This window comes from Delphinus delphis, chromosome 13 (assembly GCF_949987515.2).
Source record: "Delphinus delphis chromosome 13, mDelDel1.2, whole genome shotgun sequence".
In the NCBI taxonomy this organism is placed as follows: domain Eukaryota; kingdom Metazoa; phylum Chordata; class Mammalia; order Artiodactyla; family Delphinidae; genus Delphinus; species Delphinus delphis.
In genome coordinates, this window is record NC_082695.1 from 32,149,823 (window position 1) to 32,167,886 (window position 18,064).

At 41.9% G+C, this 18,064-nt stretch overlaps 1 protein-coding gene across 1 annotated transcript in view; it reads left to right on the top strand.

Annotated features, from left to right (window-relative positions):
• L3MBTL4 (L3MBTL histone methyl-lysine binding protein 4) overlaps positions 1 to 18,064 on the top strand; it is a 302,262-nt gene that overhangs the window by 77,200 nt on the left and 206,998 nt on the right. Inside the window, exons 9-10 of the mRNA XM_060027767.1 lie at positions 11,001 to 11,086; positions 13,140 to 13,250. Of these exons, the coding sequence (XP_059883750.1) occupies positions 11,001 to 11,086; positions 13,140 to 13,250 (197 nt within the window). The remainder of the gene's footprint in view (positions 1 to 11,000; positions 11,087 to 13,139; positions 13,251 to 18,064) is intronic.

Here is an 18,064-nt window from a genome sequence, read left to right on the forward strand (position 1 = left end):
CAGTATCTGCAAAACAGCTCACAGGGGATGGCTCAGAATATTATCTATAGCCCTTAAGGAGGAACTGAAGGTCCTTGACTGTGCTTAATGACTAAGCTATTATTATTTGGGCTCCTTTTTTTTTTTTTGCGGTACGCGGGCCTCTCACCGCTGTGGCCTCTCCCGTTGCGGAGCACGGGCTCCAGACGCACAGGCTCAGCGGCCATGGCTCACGGGCCCAGCCGGTCTGCGGCATGTGGGATCCTCCCGGACCGGGGCACGAACCCGTGGCCCCTGCATCGGCAGGCGGACTCTCAACCACTGCGCCACCAGGGAAGCCCTATTTGGTCTCCTTTAACTGTTTTCCTCTGCTTCTGCATTTTCTCACTTCTCTGATTAAACTTATTCTTTGCCTAGAGTTTTGCCACAAACAAAAGGCAGGCTGAGGACATGGGGGGGCAAGGACCTGCCCAAGATCCTGCTCAGTGTCACACATTTATCTGTTTTCATGGCAACTTTGTAAGCTTTTGTCAGTGGTTTCAGTTTCATAGTTGAAGAACTGAGGTATAGAGAGGTCAGGTCATGGGCCCTGGACCTCTCACGTGGCGGGCTGGGGGTTTGGGAGGACGCCTTGTTAGCTGGTCTCTAGAACTCCCTTGCCCTTTCTCCTTCACCACCCTGCGTGAGGTCTGATGCACATGGGCTTCTGATGGTAATGGAAGGAAAGCTTTCAGGAACACAGGAGAGGGAGAGGTCAATCCTAACCTCATACATGGGTGTCTTCACATTGGAAGCCGTGTTTGCATTAGTCTTTGAAGGATGTGAGAAATGGGGTGGAAGAGAATATTCTGTAGAAGGAACAGTATGCACGAAAGTAAGATGGCAGGAAGTTCCTGGCAAATTTAGGAATTATCGGTGTTATGAGCAGCGTGCTGGGCTGCAGGGTAGGGGTTGGGGGAGGGGGAAGAGGAGGTGAGAAGTGACATAGAACATTAGGCTCACACTGATTAGTGATTTGTAAATGTTTTTACTTTATTTAAAATATGAAATAATTTTTAAGATTCAGAAGAGTCACGATAACAAAAAAAAAAATCCTCCTCCTTTGCCAAAACATTTGAGATTAAGTTGCCAAGATGCACGCTTTGCCCGTCACCCAATAATGTCCTTTATGAAAAAAACAAATAAGCAAACAGAAAAACAGATTTAATCCAGGCTCACAGGTTGTGCTTACTTTTCATGTCTCTTTAGTGTCCCTCAATCTGCAGTGGTTCTTCAGTCTTGGCCTTGACTCTTAAGAACTTGACACTTTGGTGGAGTACAGGCCGGTTGTTTTGTAACATGCTTCTCACCTTGGGCTTGTCTGATGTAGTGGATGTGGCTTCTGCACCTGGGGAGGAGTGTCCCAGAAGCATTGCTCAGTTCTCACGGCATCCGCTCAGGTGGTGCACGATTTCACGGCCCCTTTGCTGTCGACATTGACCTCGGTCACTTGATTACAGTGGTGTGTGGCAAGCTTCTCCACTGGAAAATTACTCTTTTTCCTTTTGTGGTTAAGATGTATTTGCTGGAGAGTGACTTGAGATTATGGAAGTACTCTGTTCCTCATCAAACTGTCACCCGCTGGTTTTTAGCATCTGTTGATGTTCATGAGATGAATTAGTTACTAATGTGATACTTGCCAAATGGTGCTTTTCTAATTTCATTATTCCTTCTATATTTATTAGTTGACTTGTGCTCCCCATGATTTATTTATTCAGTTTTTATAATCTGTTACTATCATTATGTAGGACCTTAGTCGGGGGAGGGTGGGATGGAAAGGCTGGTGAGCAGCCTTTCTTGACCTCAAGGAGCTGACAGTCTACTGGGGACTGTTTGGTGAGTTTATGAATATTGTTATAGATGATAGCAGTGAAATTAGTCAGAGGTAACACCTGGCCAGAAAGGGAAAGACGTGCTTCACTGAGAAGATTATCTGAAGGTGTACTGCCCCATAACAAATTACCGTGCAGTCTGTGGCTTAAAGCAGTGCAGGTTTCCTATCTTACCGTTCTGGAAGGCAGGAGTCCAAAATGGATTTCACTTCAGTTCTGGGATATTTATGAGGAATTAGTAAGATGGGTAGATCAAGGCCATTTTATGAAAGATCTTTAAAAGCTGGAGTGAGGAGTTTATAGTCAAATCTCTGATGTAACTATGGTTAAGCATTTATTTGGCAATAGTAGGCCAGATTAGAAAGGAGGCTGGGACGACCACTAGGGAGATTCACTGTACGTGAAAATAAGGAACGTGGGCCTTAACCAGTGCTGTGGGTCTGGGGCTGGGGAGGGGTAAGGCTCTTTAGCATTGCTGCTTACTTGATTGGGCAGGTGACTGACTAAGCAGACCTACAGGAGCGCTTTATTCAGAGTTTCTTGTGGTCTGCAGGGCTCTGGGAATTGATGGGCCACGGAAATAAATTGGGTTCCTGACCTAGCAAGGCTCTCTTTTCTTGTAAATATTGTGTTCTACAGTAAATGCATTTTAATGCAATAGCAAAAAGCCTTCCAAAGCAGAAAAAGAATTAACGTGCATAGTTTGCTAACTGCGGGACAGCTTTCTGTGGCCATTTGGTACAAGGTGCCATACTGTTTTATGTTATTGTTTCTGCGCCTCAGGTGGGCGGCACGTGGGATCTTCCCGGACCAGGGCTCAAACCCGTGTCTCCTGCATTGGCAGGCGGATTCTTAACCACTGTGCCACCAGGGAAGTCCCTGGAAATAATTTTTAAGCATTAGGTAAATACTTCTAGATTACTCTCCACATAGTTTTATAGTTTTTTTCTTCCAACAACAATATTAGAAAATTCAGACATTAAAAAGAAAGAAAAAAAAAAGGAACAAGACCAGATCTCTCAAAATATAGGCACAAATTTTCTGTGAAGATCTTAAAATTTGTTTTTTTGCTGTTGAGTTGTATGAGGTCTTTATATATTTTTAGATATTAACCCCTTATCAGATAAATGATTTGCAAACATTTTCTCTCATTCAGTAGGTTGTCTTCTCATTTTGTTGATAGTTTTCTTTGCTGTGCATAAGCATTTTAGTTTGATATAGTCCCACTCATTTATTTTTGCTTTCGTTGCCTTTGCTTTTTGTATCAAATCCAGAAAATCATCACCAGGACCAATGTCAAGGAGCTTACTGCCTATGTTTTCTTCTAGGAGTTTTAAGGTTTCAGGTCTTAGCATTCATGTCTTTAATCAGCTTTCCAGGGTTCTATAATGTAAATTAACTTGCTCCCTACTGGCCATTTCTCTGTAACAGATTTATGTTTTTCATTCTTAGTTACTGAATGTTAAATCAGTTTTCATTCACTTATTTCCTTTTCACACTTCCAGAAATTTTTGTTGACAGTTCTCATCTGCTTTTGGCTTTTTACCTGTTGTCATTGTGACTTTATGTCCTTGTATTAGTTTTATTAAATTTTTTTGTATAACCTACATTTTATTTGTACTTTCTTTTTATGTTCATTTCTCCTTCCACCCGAGTTACTCTCCCCAAGTAGGTATTGGGTTGGCCAAAAACTCTGTTCGGGTTTTTCTGTAAGACGTTACAAAAACCCTAGCGAATTTTTTGGCCAACCCCATAGCAATTGGTGGTAATCCCTCCGTGTTAATTACCATGAGCTAACTAGCATATCAAACCACTTCATAAATTTTAGTGCCTTAACACATTAAGAATTGATTTCTTGCTCCTGTCATAGTACAGTAATGGTTGATAGGGGTTAGTTCTGTTCCATTTAATTACTCTGGGATTGGGGCTCCCCCAGGTCCTTGGGAATCTTTCTGTCTGACCTGAGATTGGAAAGAGGACTGATGGTTACACATGAGAGGGGTTTGGCGCCAAACTCAGAAGTAGCTTGTTACAATCATTTCTACCCACATGCATTGGCCAGAACTGTTACATAACTGCATTCAAATGCACGGGAGTAAAGGAAATGTAGTTCAGCTATTTTCCCAAGAGGGAAATGAACAATTAGCCATTCTATGCTATGCGTATTTTGCTAATTCCCATATCATTGCATATACACACACATATGCACACTCAGACACTCGTATGTTCATGAACCATGTCTTTTTTTAGATTATTCCTTGTGCTATAAAAATGGTCTTATATTATGTACATCTTTTTCCATCTTTTTTTATGTTGCTCAACTATGTCTCATGGCAAATCTCTTCCAACTCATTTGTTATATAGTTCTAATTCTTTATAAAGCCTACATAATATTCCACGATGTGTTGTATCAAAATTAATTCAGTATTTTCTCTGTTGATAAGTGTTCATTTAAAGATGCCTTTATTGATACTTTGGTGGCATTTAGAAGTGAGCAGAGCTAAATGTTCTACATTTTTAAGTTGGAAGTCTAGCACTCAAACTTGTTGTGAACAAATGCTAAATGCAAGTTTATTTTCAGAAATAAAGCTATAATGATTGATAATTTGGGAGATGATGGAATGTACTTTGTAGGAATAACAGCAGTTTGTTTCTTTAGATTCCCCAGAATCAGTTGGCTGGACATACTTATTAGCAAATATTCTAGATGTTTGAAGAGCACATAGAAATATTTAGCAAGCTATGTTCTGATACCAAATAACTACTTAAGTTTACTTCATAATTTATAAAGCTAAAATTACATTAGCAAAATTTAACAGTATAAATAAATCTTTTATTTAATTGCAGCATTAACTGTTAACTTGTTTTAGGCAAACAAAGAATTACTATATTTTAAATGGCATTGTACTCTTTCCTGTAGATAGAGTCTACTGGCATAAGGAAGGTGAGAGTTCAGAGAAAAACTAATTAAGGGCCTGCCAAGAGTGAGGTACCGCTAGAAACTAGTAACAAAGAATGGTAAAGACATAACGTACAGGGGTCATTATGTTAGTCATAGAATATTACTCAGTGAAGTATTATGTAGTTAGTGACATTGAGAGAAAAATAGGAGCGAAATAAACAATGTGTTTTTCTATCATGTTAGCTATTGAGAGACAGACAGAGGGAATGAGACAGAGAAAGCGGTGATTAACCCCATCTCGAATGCCTGGGCTGCATTAGGTGCTGTGGGAGCCGTGGGCGTTTTGAAGACAAGTCTGCTGGGAGCTTGGCCAGGGTGGTACAGATTGGTTGCTTCCCGTGATCTGTCTTTTCTCAGTCTATGCTGGAAACAGTTCCTCTCAGCCATAATTTGAGCAAAATGAGCTCTTTGACACATGCTTGAGGTACTGCTCGTCCACACTATAGACCCAAGAGTTCTCCGTGTGCTTTAGCATGTGATTGACGACCAAGCAGCAGATCTGATGTCCTGTTATAAATATTAGGGAGTCTAATTTGTATTCTTTAGCCAGAAAGGATATTTTAACTTTAATTGTAATGAACTGAATGAGAGTCCAGGACTTCTGGCATCTAAGGTACGGTCAATGTGAGGTGAGTTTCGATGTGTCTTTTGAAAACCAAATTGGGGGAACCTGAAGTAGGCGTAACCGTGATTGTCCTCACGTCTGGTGGTCAGTGGTGTACAGTGTCTGACCCAGGATGCTTGGTGGTCATGCAGTGTTAGGATGGTTTTCATAACTGGCCCCTCTGGGTGCAGAACCAGAGGGCAGGTCCCAGTCAGTGGTGGCTTTTCTCAGTCTCTACCATTGGGAGGCCCGGAGTCTGGACAAGTCCCTGCTCTGCCTTGTGAGCGCTGCCTGAATCAGTCTCTCGGAATGATGGCGAAACCCACTCAGGCTTCCCTGGTTCTGGTGGTCCGGCCCTTATTGCCTGCTGATGCTGGTGCTTTCTCCTGCCCAGTGCCCGGCAGCCTGCAAAGCTTCACTGGGCCTCAGAGCAGCTCTCTGCAGGTCTTGATCTCTGTAAATTGCAGGTCAGGAGACCTGGGCGCGAGCTTTGGCTTCATTATTAGTTGTCTTGCCTTTGACATGTCACTTAAAATGCCAGGTCTCACTTTCCTCATCAATAAAATGAAGAGTTAGATGAAGAGGACTCTTAAGTCCTTCCAGCATGTATTTATGGTCAATGTTCTGTCCATTCTTCTTGAATCTTCTTGGTAAGACTCTTAGCAGATCCCTGTTTATTGCTGGTTGTTAAACAGCACTATTGTCCATTACTTAAAAATTGCTTGTCCTGGGACACCAATGGTTTTTGGTTCCAGAATTGGCCCCTGGTATAACTATTGTTGTCTTGCTTCCATGGGACAGGTTACCCAGACCAGGTAACCTGGTCAGGAACGTAAGGACTTGTGCTATTTATTCATGATCCCAGTTCTTTAGAAGGAAGGATCCGGTGGCAGAATTATGTTTTGATTTAGGCTGTTGTTGTAAGAAGAGCCTGTAACCAGTCTCACCCTTCAGCTGGCCTTTCTTACGTGGAAGGTTGAGGAGTGCTCTTTGCCCGTACAGATGCCGCAAATGAGATGCCTTGCCTGGGCTCTGTCCAGGCTGCAGTGCTGCTTGGGAGCTGAGCCAGGGGTGATTCAGGAGCACCATCCTGTCCTCAGGGTGTCTCAGAATCCCAGCATCGCCAGCGGGAAAGCAGCGTCGTACCAGCTCCAGTCACCGCAGTATTCAATGCAGACTTCTCAGGAAATACATTTCATTCATTTAACAGATATTTACCAAATAGTTATTGCGTGATAATGACAGCACTGTTCTAGGCTCAGAGAAAATAGCAGTGACGTGAATAAATTTCTGTCAGAAGGCAGTAATATTCTAATGGGCAAGAGAAACGTGCAAAATATGAATAGTTAGGGGGTCAGTGCTGTGGAGAAGAATAGGGCGAGTGATACGGTGGGGAGGGGCACGGCCTGTCTCAGGAGGTCGTGACACTGGAATAGCAGCTTAGAGGAGGTGGGTATCTGGGGAGTGGGGAGGCGGTGGGGGCGTCTCCTTTGGGGGGAGAGCTCAAGGGGGAGGAGACCGTGGCGTCCGGTGGCAGCAGAGGGGAGGCCGGCTGTGCAGGGCCTGGGGTCGGGTGAGGACCTGCTTCTTTCCTGAGTGATGCAGGCAGCCCTTGGAATGACACGATTTAGGAGTTTTCACTTATGCTTCCCTTGGTTTGGCCTTGAGTTTCCCTGAGTGTGTATCCTCTTTAAGGGCTTTTCTTGACTTTAGATCTCTTGAACTCAAAGCTCTGGAATTGACCTCTGTCCCCCTAGCTTCCTGACACCAGGAAGGAGGCGGGCGTCGCCCTTTCCAGGAGGAGCCCCACGGCTTCTCCGGACGTGGTCCTCAGCCTTCGGAAAGGGCCCCTGAGCCCTAATCTCCTCCGCACGCCATCCCCCTAGGCTGTCATCTGCCCGAGGACCCTTTTCCCCCTCTCTCCCTCTTCTCCCCACGGGGAGGTCCTAAGCACCCGGCTACACCCTGTGTGTGGTCCCTGGTCCCCTCCCTCAGGTCTGCCACACCTGTGCCCGGTTTTCTCCCAGTGTTGCCCTTCCCTGACATTTCAGACTCTAAATAGTGCGGGATGCGGTGGGCTGTGAATAAACGCACTGACACCTGTAGCCCTGTCTCCCGTCCTCCACCCGCATCCCCTCCCCGTGATCCTGAACCTTGGCCTCCAGGGGGAGCTCGCCCCACCGTCCTGAGGCCTGGAGGATGGACGCCCTAGAATACTGGGGGAGCAGTGATGAAGGATGTGGGCAACTGAATGAGACATCACTCTTCAAATCCCATTTCCTCTGCATCCTAACTGTACAACACTGAGTGAACTGCTCAAGCTCCCTGAGCCTCACCTGTAAAATGAGGACAAAAAGGCGTATGTGAGGAATAAATGAATCAGTGTGGGTGGAGCGGGCATTACGGCGTTACCAGTAAATGGAAGCCAGTTAGACAAGGTTTTCTTTGCTTTTTAATAAATTTATTTACTTATTTATGGCTGTGTTGGGTCTTCGTTGCTGCATGCGGGCTTTCTCTAGTTGCAGCGAGCAGGGGCTGCTCTTCATTGCAGTGCGCCGGCTCGGGGCTGGGCCAGGAGGAGGACAGTGGGAATGTGTGGTGTTCGCAAGACTCCCGGGGCTGGAAGACACTCTTTTCTTCCTTGGGTTCACTGAACAGGGAAGATAGACCTAATGCATGTGTTTCCTCTTTTTTGCACGTGCATAGCTCATTTCTAGAGAGTCGCACAGAGGCAGTGAGTACTTAAGAATCACTTAAAATAGCCATAGCTTCTTATTTTCACGTATTGATCACGTAAATCAGGGTGGGATTCTCCCTCTCGTAACAGCAGCTGGGTTTCTCGGGGCAGGACTAGTTGCTTCCTGTCTTGTGCACCATGCATTCCTCCCTCAACCCACCACACGCTGGTTTCCTTTGTCACCGTTGCCCTGAATCTGCCGGTCAGGTCCCTGGGCCAGGAACCTGGAGCAGGCAGAGAGGAGCCAATGCTGAAGGGGCAGATTCAGAACCCACGCAGGACTGTGGAGGCCCAGGATACAAGGAATGAGTTTGGACGGTTTTTAAACATATGAGCTATAAAGGTAAATGCAACTGCAGAAATAATTATTGAAACGTAAGTTATGTAACATAACTCACATAGAGAAGGACAATAATCAAAAGATATCCTAGAAGAGTTATTTTAAAAAAAAGTCCAGCTTAAATGTGTTTACAGAAGTTAGATAAAGCAAACCCGTAAATGTAAATGTTTTTTAAAATCCACTTAGGAGGTGTTTAACAGATACACCTGAAACAAAATAATATAAAAGTGATAAAGATGGGCAAAATTTTATCAGACAAACATAAACAGAAAATAACCAAATGGCATACAATTTAATTTTTAGTAAAAAGGAGAATTTGAGGCAAAATGCAGTAAATGTGTCCAAAAGGTAAAATTTCTCTATATTAAATAAAAAGTGCAGTTACTATTGAATATTCCATATGCTTTTATATGTTAAACATTATAAGGTCAACGTGTGATGCAAAATACCCCAAGATCCAGCAGTTTTACTCCTGGATGCATTCCAACAGAAATGTATACTTCTGGTTCCTGCAAAAAACACGCTAGAATATTTGTAACAGCACTTTCTGTGATAGCCCCCAAATTAAAACTCCTCAAATGACCATCACCAGTAGAAAGGATGAATAAATTGTGAGGTACCCCTGAATGGAGTACTATGCAGCAGTGAAAATGAACAACCCTCACACAGCAGTCTACAGAACCTTGAAGCCAGACTACTGAGCAAAAGCCCAGGACCACAGATGAGCACAGGCTGTGTGATTCCATTCATACAAGGAGAAAAGGGAATGAGCAGAGCTCATCTCAGAGGGCAGAAGCCAGAACAGGTGGCTCCCTTTGAGGAAAGTGGGGCCGTGACCAGACGGGGGTGGGATGGGGACGGGGTGTCCCATGTTCTGGTTACGTGGGAGAGTTTATGACAATTTCTCAATCTGTCCACTTGATTTGTATATTTTTTAAAAATATATTTTATTTTGGCAAAACATTTAAATGTGAACAAAAAAATTATCAGAAGTACTGGAAAACTGTACAGAAAATTTATTTGAGAGATTCCTGCATATTGCTTCAGGCTTTTTGCTTAAATAAGAAATAAATAGATTTTTGAGTAATACAGCTATTTAGATTGAATTAATGCATATTGATATTACACCTTAAAACATATCTGTGTGTATGTATTGATATATACTTTAAATACTTTTTAACTGTTGATCCTGTGTTATACCAAGAAGAAATCTTAAAGTCTCCCAAATAGTAATTGTACGGACCATGTGATATTCTGAAACTACCATGTGGTAAACTGGAAATTATTATTAATATTTTAAACAACTTCAAAAATTAACCACTTGGGGGCTTCCCTGGTGGCGCAGTGCTTGAGAGTCCGCCTGCCGATGCAGGGGACACGGGTTTGTGCCCTGGTCTGGGAGGATCCCACATGCCGCGGAGCGGCTGGGCCCGTGAGCCATGGCCTCTGAGCCTGCGCGTCCGGAGCCTGTGCTCCGCAACGGGAGAGGCCACAACAGTGAGAGGCCCGCGTACCGCAAAAAAAAAAAAAAAAAAAAATTAACCACTTGGGCTGTCTCTTAAATGTTTGGCCAATGATTAAATCAAGGTGACAATTACACATTATAATTGTTTTTTAGAAAGTAAAAGTGAGAAAGATAAATATTTCCTAAAAGTTTGTCCAGATGTCTAAAGCTGTATTGAGGGACAGCAGTGGTAAATTCATAGCCTTAAATGCTTATATTATTTTTAAAGAAATAGAAATAATTATGTTTATAATTCAGTTTAGCAAGATAACTATAAAACAAACCTAAGGGAAGTATGAGGAAAGAGGTGATAAGACTAAAAGCAGCAAACGAAATAGTTAGGAGAGACAAAAGAAAACAATAGATCTGATGGGTGAGTCTAAGTACTCATTTCTTGAAAGGGAAAAGAAAACAACACAGTAATATAGACGGACCTCTGGCAAATGTAATTAGGAATAAAATAACACAGCATAAAGAGAAACAAGAAACCCAATTAGACAGAAATATTTAAACATAGCGCGCTTTATATCATGTTATACCAATATATATTTTAAAATTGCAATGATAAATAACAAACCTGGGAAATTGTAATTACAAACATTTAATTATGAGAATAAAACCCTAATCGAAGCAGAATTATTGGAGGAATTGGAAAGATCATCAGTTCATGGAGTGAGGTCAGACAGTGATTGTGAGTTTTCTCAAGCATCTCAAGAGGCCTCCTGGGGGTGGCCTGGCTCTGCCCAGTGCTCAGACCCCCATTCTACCTCGGTTCACCTGCTTACACTCATGGAGTGAATGCATGGACCAGTGAATGCATGCACACGAGCATAGTGGGGGCGAAACAGCCCTCTCAGAGGTTATCACAGACTTACGTTCTTAATAGGGGCTATTGAATAGTGAGCATTCAATTAACTGTGGGCATTATTATTAGCAGATGTCTCATAGTATATGGCAATCGGAATATCAGTGAGTAATCATTTGATATTTATTTATTTTTCAGGTTATCCTGAGCCAGAAAAATTTTCCTGGACAGAATATCTGGAAGCTACTCGAACTAATGCAGTACCTGCCAGAGTTTTTAAAATGGTAAGTTTGGATGTGTAGCACTCCCAGCTTTTTTCAACAGTGTCCGTGTGGAATGGTGCCTTCATTTGGCAATTCAGAATCATTCTAGTTTTCTCCTTTTAAATTCAAGTGTTGTTTCCATGACCAATTTGCTTTGCTTTTCAGTTAAAAATGCAAAGGAGGTGACTCATTTACTGTTGTTCCTATGCACCAGTGCAGGTGACGATTTCCCTCCTTGAAGTCCGGTTGGAAGCCCCCTCAGCCTCTGATGACTGAGCCCTTCCTTTCTGGGTCTGTTGGTCCTCTGAGTGGGAACCCTGAGCTTTCGGTCTCAGGGACTGTTTGACGGTCGATGATGCCGGGATAAAATAGATGGAGTGTATGTAGCCCCTGTGTGTTACCCTTTCACCTATTTTGAGGGAACATTGCTTTTAGCCATTTGTCAGAATACCAACTTGTGAAGTTCAAATTTGTACATACCCATTTATTCCAGGATTAAACCAAGTATAAAGAAAGTGTACTGATAGCATAGTTAGAGATACTTATGTTCTAAACCAGTGGTTTTCAAGCTCTGTTCCTTTTCAGCTATGTGTCCCTGACTCATCTTTAATCAGAATGTTATATAGTGAGCTTCTCCATGTGATTTCTTTTACTGCAAGTTTTCTAAAGATCAAAAGGGGTTTAAAACAGAATTCTATTTCGTTTTTTAAAACAATTGATTAAAATAGGTCGAATTTGGAGGAAGAGGTATAATCAAATTAAGAGGGCTAGAAGTTGTGGCGTGCTAGAAAGCGTTTTAAGAATTGCAAAAATTCAGTAAGCAAAAATACCAGCTGCTTGTAGTCTCACTTTCTCTCTTGCTTTATGTCAAAACTTCACTTTACTTTTCCAAGAAGAAAATTACAAGAAAATCATATTGTGAAAAGATTCAGTTAAAAAGGCAACCTCCAGCCTCTGTCACAGGGTTATTAAGGGTTCACCTCAAGCTGTATGTCTTTGGCATCTGCAATATGAAACAATTACCTTTGTTATCAGCATGGTGACCTCGGGGAGAAAAGAAATATGTTCAAGGATCAGAGACCTAATTATAGTCAGTATGCTCCATTTAGTAGACATAATAATGCATTTTAGAAACAAATATGCTTCCACAAAAGCTGGAGAGGAACAAACCAGGTATTGTAGAAAGATTTAACTGTTTTGTAAGTCAGGCATTATCAAAAGTTTTATTTTCCTACTGCCATTTTCTAGACTTGAGAAATTCAGTACCCTTTCATTTTCAAGAAAGTCAACTGAACACTTTTATGTGTAATAGCTTTCAAAGTGAAACTTTTTGCCATCCTTAAACACTGGCAGAGTTGTCTTTTGACTGATTTTTGGTAAATTTCCTCAGTTTCAATGATTTGGTAAGCCCCAGTGCATTTTTTCCCCACTCCATTTTCCTTAGTGTTTCCTGAGCGTCCATCGTTGTAGACTCCTGGTTCCCAGCATTTTAAGACTTGGAAGAAACCCTAAATTAATGCAGTTTAACATGCTTATGTTAAAGATGAAGCACCAAAAGCACAGATTATGACTTTAAATTACATTGTGGTATGATTTTAAAACATTTAGCTGTTATAATTATGGCAGCTTTTATCTATTTTAAAATTTAACGGATCATGTTTACCCTTCTAATTCTTTGTTAATTTTGCCTTCTGTGTCTTACACTCCAAAACTGGGCAGTGATAATAGTCAATGATTTCTTAATTTAAAAGGTTAATGTTAGAAAAAAATAACATCTAAACCAATAGTTAAGTTATAATAAGATCTTTTTTTGAACTTGTGACCATTAATGAATTTATGATTTAATCTTTGTCTTTTAGCTATCTTGAAAATTACCAAAATATTCTTTTTCCTCCTGCAGGTTTTTATGAAAATGGATAAAATAATATGTATGAAGGTCTATGTGCTCTTAAAACTAACTTCCAGTTGTATTAAATATCTGATGTAAAGTTAGAACAGTCATATTTTAGAAAACGTTAGTAGCACATCTGAATTATTGGATTTCGCATAACTTGTTGCTCTTGTAATGTTACAGCGGTTGCCCCATGGTTTTCTCCCGAATATGAAACTTGAAGTCGTGGATAAACGAAACCCCAGGTTAATTCGTGTTGCTACGATTATAGATGTTGATGACCAAAGAATAAAGGTACGCGTTTGGATTAGTACGATATTGTATTGGCGTTTTCCCTACGTTTCCTGTGAGACTGGCTTCAGAGGCTCTGATTTCTTATCTCAGCAGGAGAATCGAACTGGCCTGACTTCACTGCTGGTCACGAGACTCTGGTAGAAGGTCCTCTAGCCAGTGTGTGTGGAAGGGGACTCTGTAGATTAGACACGACTGATTTTCAGAGGGTTCTTACACGTCCCTGTTTGGATTTGCTGTGTAGACGTTATACATTTTGTTCCTTTTTTTAAAAAAAGCTTCTTTTTGTTGGTATTATCAGATTTTTCTTGAAACTATTGTCATTAAACACCTTAACAAGACGATTACCTCCTTGTTCTCTCCTATTCAAACAAAAGGTTAGATTTTGAAGTGAAAATTTGATTCACAGATTTCTATACCATCCTTGCTGTGACATCTGGATTTTAAAAATATACACGTCTTCAAAATTAAATTATCCTTAAGTGAAAGCCTTTCATTTTTTTCTACAGAAAGCTGAAAGCATCTGTGGAATTCAATAAGTCTTCTACAGCATATGACAGTTCAAAAATTACTTTCCACCCAAGCACAGTTTATTTTCATATTAATAAAAAGATTGAAGCCAACGAATATTTATAGAAATTATTAAGAAAGGTGTATTTAAGTTCGATATACAGTTTGATATAATTTAAAAGAAACCTTGTTTGCTATATGCCTAATTTGAAAACAACTTCTAATTCATCTCATAGAGAATAATCAGTGCGTACATTTTAGTAAAACATAGAGATGCGTATTTGGCCTGGCCGTGGATTACCAAAAGCAGATATTGGCAATGTCCTGTATTTTTCTGACAAATGAAAACTGTGCTAAACGCTATTCAGGAATAATATGTTATAGGTATGTTCTCCCACGTACATTGTTATTAAGGTTTTATTTTAAATTTAATCATATTGCATAAATTCTTATTTGTAGCTTTTTCTTGTTTACTCTTTTTAAAATTTATTTATTTATTTATGGCTGCATTGGGTCTTTGCTGCGTGCGGGCTTTCTCTAGTTGCGGTGAGCGAAGGCTACTCTTTGTTGTGGTGTGCAGGCTTCTCACTGCGGTGGCTTCTCTTGTTGGGCAGCACAGGCTCTAGGTGCGTGGGCTTCAGTAGTTGTGGCACGCTGGCTTAGTGCTCCGTGGCCTGTGGGATCTTCCTGGACCAGAGCTCGAACCCGTGTCCCCTGCGTTGGCAGGCGGATTCTTAACCACTTCACTACCAGGGAAGTCCCTTATTGTTGTTTACTCTTACAGCACTTACTGTGGGATTGATTTTTGGATATCATAATTACTTTATAAATTCAGTAATATTTCATTATTGAAAATGAGCATCAGGTTTTTTCTTTAAATTCTTATTTAACTTTCATTATAAAGTTATTGCATTTATAGGAAAAGCTTAATCTTAATAGTACATAAAATGTTATTTAGAATTTTAATTGACAGATTATTTTCTTGTGGTTCCTAAGATACATACAATAGTATCCAATTTAACGTATTTGTCAGCTTACAGTGTGATCATATTGGTATTAGTATTACCGTAAAATACCATTTGAAAACCTTTAGCTCCTAAAGTAAGTTTAGTATATTCCTTATTTACCATCTCAGCATTGGACTTTAAAAATCTCTTAAGATTTAGCTCATCCTTCCAAAGAAGTATTTCATGTCTCTTCTCCTTATTCTTTTTCTTTCATGGAAATTGCTTTGACCATTACTAGAAGAAAAAGAGTTGAAAAGTATTGGGTACTTTTCACAGGCTTAGAACCCTAAGTGTTACCCCTGTGGTTGTGGGCATAATGGAAACCCCTTTAGGATTTTAGGACTAAATTAAGATGTGAAATGGTGCTTTAGAAAATGTTCAGTGCATAGCTTCCACACACCCTTCCGTCTGCCAGAATGTATCAGTCTTGGAATGATATAGGTGTCTCTGGGCTTGTGGAAAACTTGTGGTCTCCCAAAGAGCCTCTGACCTCCTGCAACACCTGCCGCCATGGCCCCCACCCCGTCCCTCCCCAGGCAGGCCCGCAGCTGGGTAAGTGCTTGTCCTGCCCCGTGAGGTGGAGGTGAGGGGATTGTCTGGGGGCTGGCGCAGATGTCTGAATGGAAACAAATTATAGAGAAGGTTCAGAAGCATGGCTTAAAGTTCCATTCATGGGTGTTCCCAGGGAATACAAGGTGTTGAAAATGAGTGTCAGGTTTTTCTCTGAATTCTTGTCTAAGTAGATTGAAGGTAGTGGTGGGGTTATCTTTGCCAGTTGAGAAAGCAATTGACCCTTTCCTGGTCTTCTCTTGGTCGGGGACATCCTTTTGTTCCTTTATTAATGTGTTGGTTATATGGTTCCACAATTTCCTCTTTTAATGTCAGTATCCTTCAAGCACTGTTTTTATCGCTGGCATGTGATAGATGCTTAATGTATGTGTGAATGAGGGAAGGAGTGAAGGATGAGTGGCATGGAATGTACCTTGGCATCCTCCCATTTGAATGAGACAGTTGTGATAGTCACAAAGCACTCTTCGCTCATGCTCAGCTGCTCTCCCGACTCCTCTTCCCTTGGAAATCTAACTCAGCCTCCTGCACAGGAAAGCACCACAGGTTACACTGGTCAGGTTTGATTCCAGCTCTGACCGTGTTGGTAGCTTGGTAGTTACTCAGCTTATTTGCACTTCCCTCATCTGGAGAGCGATGTGGTTCACAGTGCCCACCTCCCAGGCTGGCTCTGAGCATCTGGATGAAGATGGTATACAAAACTCCTGGAACTGTGCCCTGCCCTTTGTAGGGCATCAGCTGGCCGCCGCTGTGGTTATTAGTCAGTGCAGGTGCCCTGGGCTGCGCTCCCGGGGGCCCTGGTTTTCTGTGCTAATGAAGTAATTGTCATCAGTAGAGGGAGAGGAAACAAGCCCAGGCTACTTGGTGAGCAAAGCAGGGAGTCCCCGGGGATGCTAACGGAGCATGTGCGATTGTGCCACGGGCCTGGGTTTGAGTGTTGGGGGCCAGCCTGGTGAACAGCAAGAGCGATCTTAGTGCTGATGGTGATGACGGTGTCAGACACTCTTCTAAGGGCTTTATATACAGTAGTGTATCCTCGCAGCCACTGGGCGACATATAAGGTACTCTTGTACCCATTTTATAGATGAGGAAACTGAAGCTCAGAGAGGTTAAGTAAATGGTCCAAGGTAGCACGCTAGTATATGGGGGAACCAGGCTTTAAACCCTGGGTTTCAAACAGGGTTTTTCAACCCTAGAGCTCATATTCTTCCTGCTCCTACTGTTACGTTCTACTTTTTGTCATAACTACCCCACTTGCTAGAGGGAGAGCAGATGTCTAGGACAGGGAGTGGAGTTCATCTGTAACACCACTCTACTGTGTCTTTTGTGCAGAGCTCACGTTGCCTGTCCTGCCTGGAGGTCTGTGTGGTCCTGGCATTCCATGGCAGAGCACAGCAGACCCGGCAAAGACAGACTTTGTTCTTTTCTGCCACTCCCTAAATATATAGTTGCCCATATGTGCTTGATTAGTTCTGTTTTATAACAGGTTTTTGAAACAAAATTCACATACCGTAAAATGTATTGGTTTTGAGTTCGTTCCCAGAAGTGTGCAACTGTCACCACTATCTAAGTTTATAACATTTTCATCCCCCCCAAAAGAAAGCTCGTGTCCATTAGCAATCACTATTCGTTCTACACCTCCACCTTAGCCCCTGATAATCCGGCTTTCTGTCTCTATGGCTTTGCCTATTCTGAACATCTCATATAAATGGAATGATGTAATACGTGACTCTTTGTGTCTGGCTTCTTTCACTTACTGTAATGTTTTGAAGGTTTCATCCAAGTTGTAGCATGTAACAGTACTTTATCCCTTTTCATTCCTGAATAGTATTCCATTGTATGCATGTACCACATGTTGTTCATTCATCATGGGTAGACATTTGGGTTGTTTCCACTTTTTGGCTATTTTTTAAAATAATTAATTAATTAATTAATGGCTGCGTTGGGTCTTCGTTGCTGTGCGCGTGCTTTCTCTACTTGTGGTGAGCAGGGGCTACTCTTTGTTGCGGTGCACAGGCTTCTCATTGCAGTGGCTTCTCTTGTTGCGGAGCACGGGCTCTAGGCGTGCGGGCTTCAGTAGTTGTGGCTCATGGGCTCTAGAGTGCAGGCTCAGTACTTGTCGTGCACGGGCTTAGTTGCTCTGCGGCATGTGGAGCAGGGGACCAGGGCCCAAACATGTGTCCCCTGCAATGGTGGGTGGATTCTTAACCACTGCTTTTTGGCTATTTTAAATAATGGTGCTGTGAACATTTGTGTGTGTTTTTGTGTGGACATATGTCTTCACTTCTCTTAGGTATATATCTAGGAGTAGAACTGCTGCGTCCTATGATAATTCTTTGTTTAATGTCGTGCTCCAAAGTGGCTGCACCATTTTACATTCTCACCGGCGGTATACAAAGGTTCCAGTGTCTCTACATCCTTACGAACATTTGTTATTGTCTATTTTATTTATTATGCTTATCTCACTGGGCCTGAAGTGTTTAGCTCCAAAGAATCTGAATTATTACATGTGACCACTAAAGAGAAGGGGGATGCTTCGTGGTTGCAGGAGTAGAAGCAGGGGCAGTAGTGGGTGTGGTGATGTCAGTCTCAGGAGTCACAGACGCTGTAATAGGAAAGTAAGAAGACCCAGGTGCCGAATGTGGGCTTTGTTCCAGGGAGCTCGTTGAGTATGTCACATATCGCATCTTTATCGTCACAACAACTCTCTTGTTTATTTTTTATTGAGATATA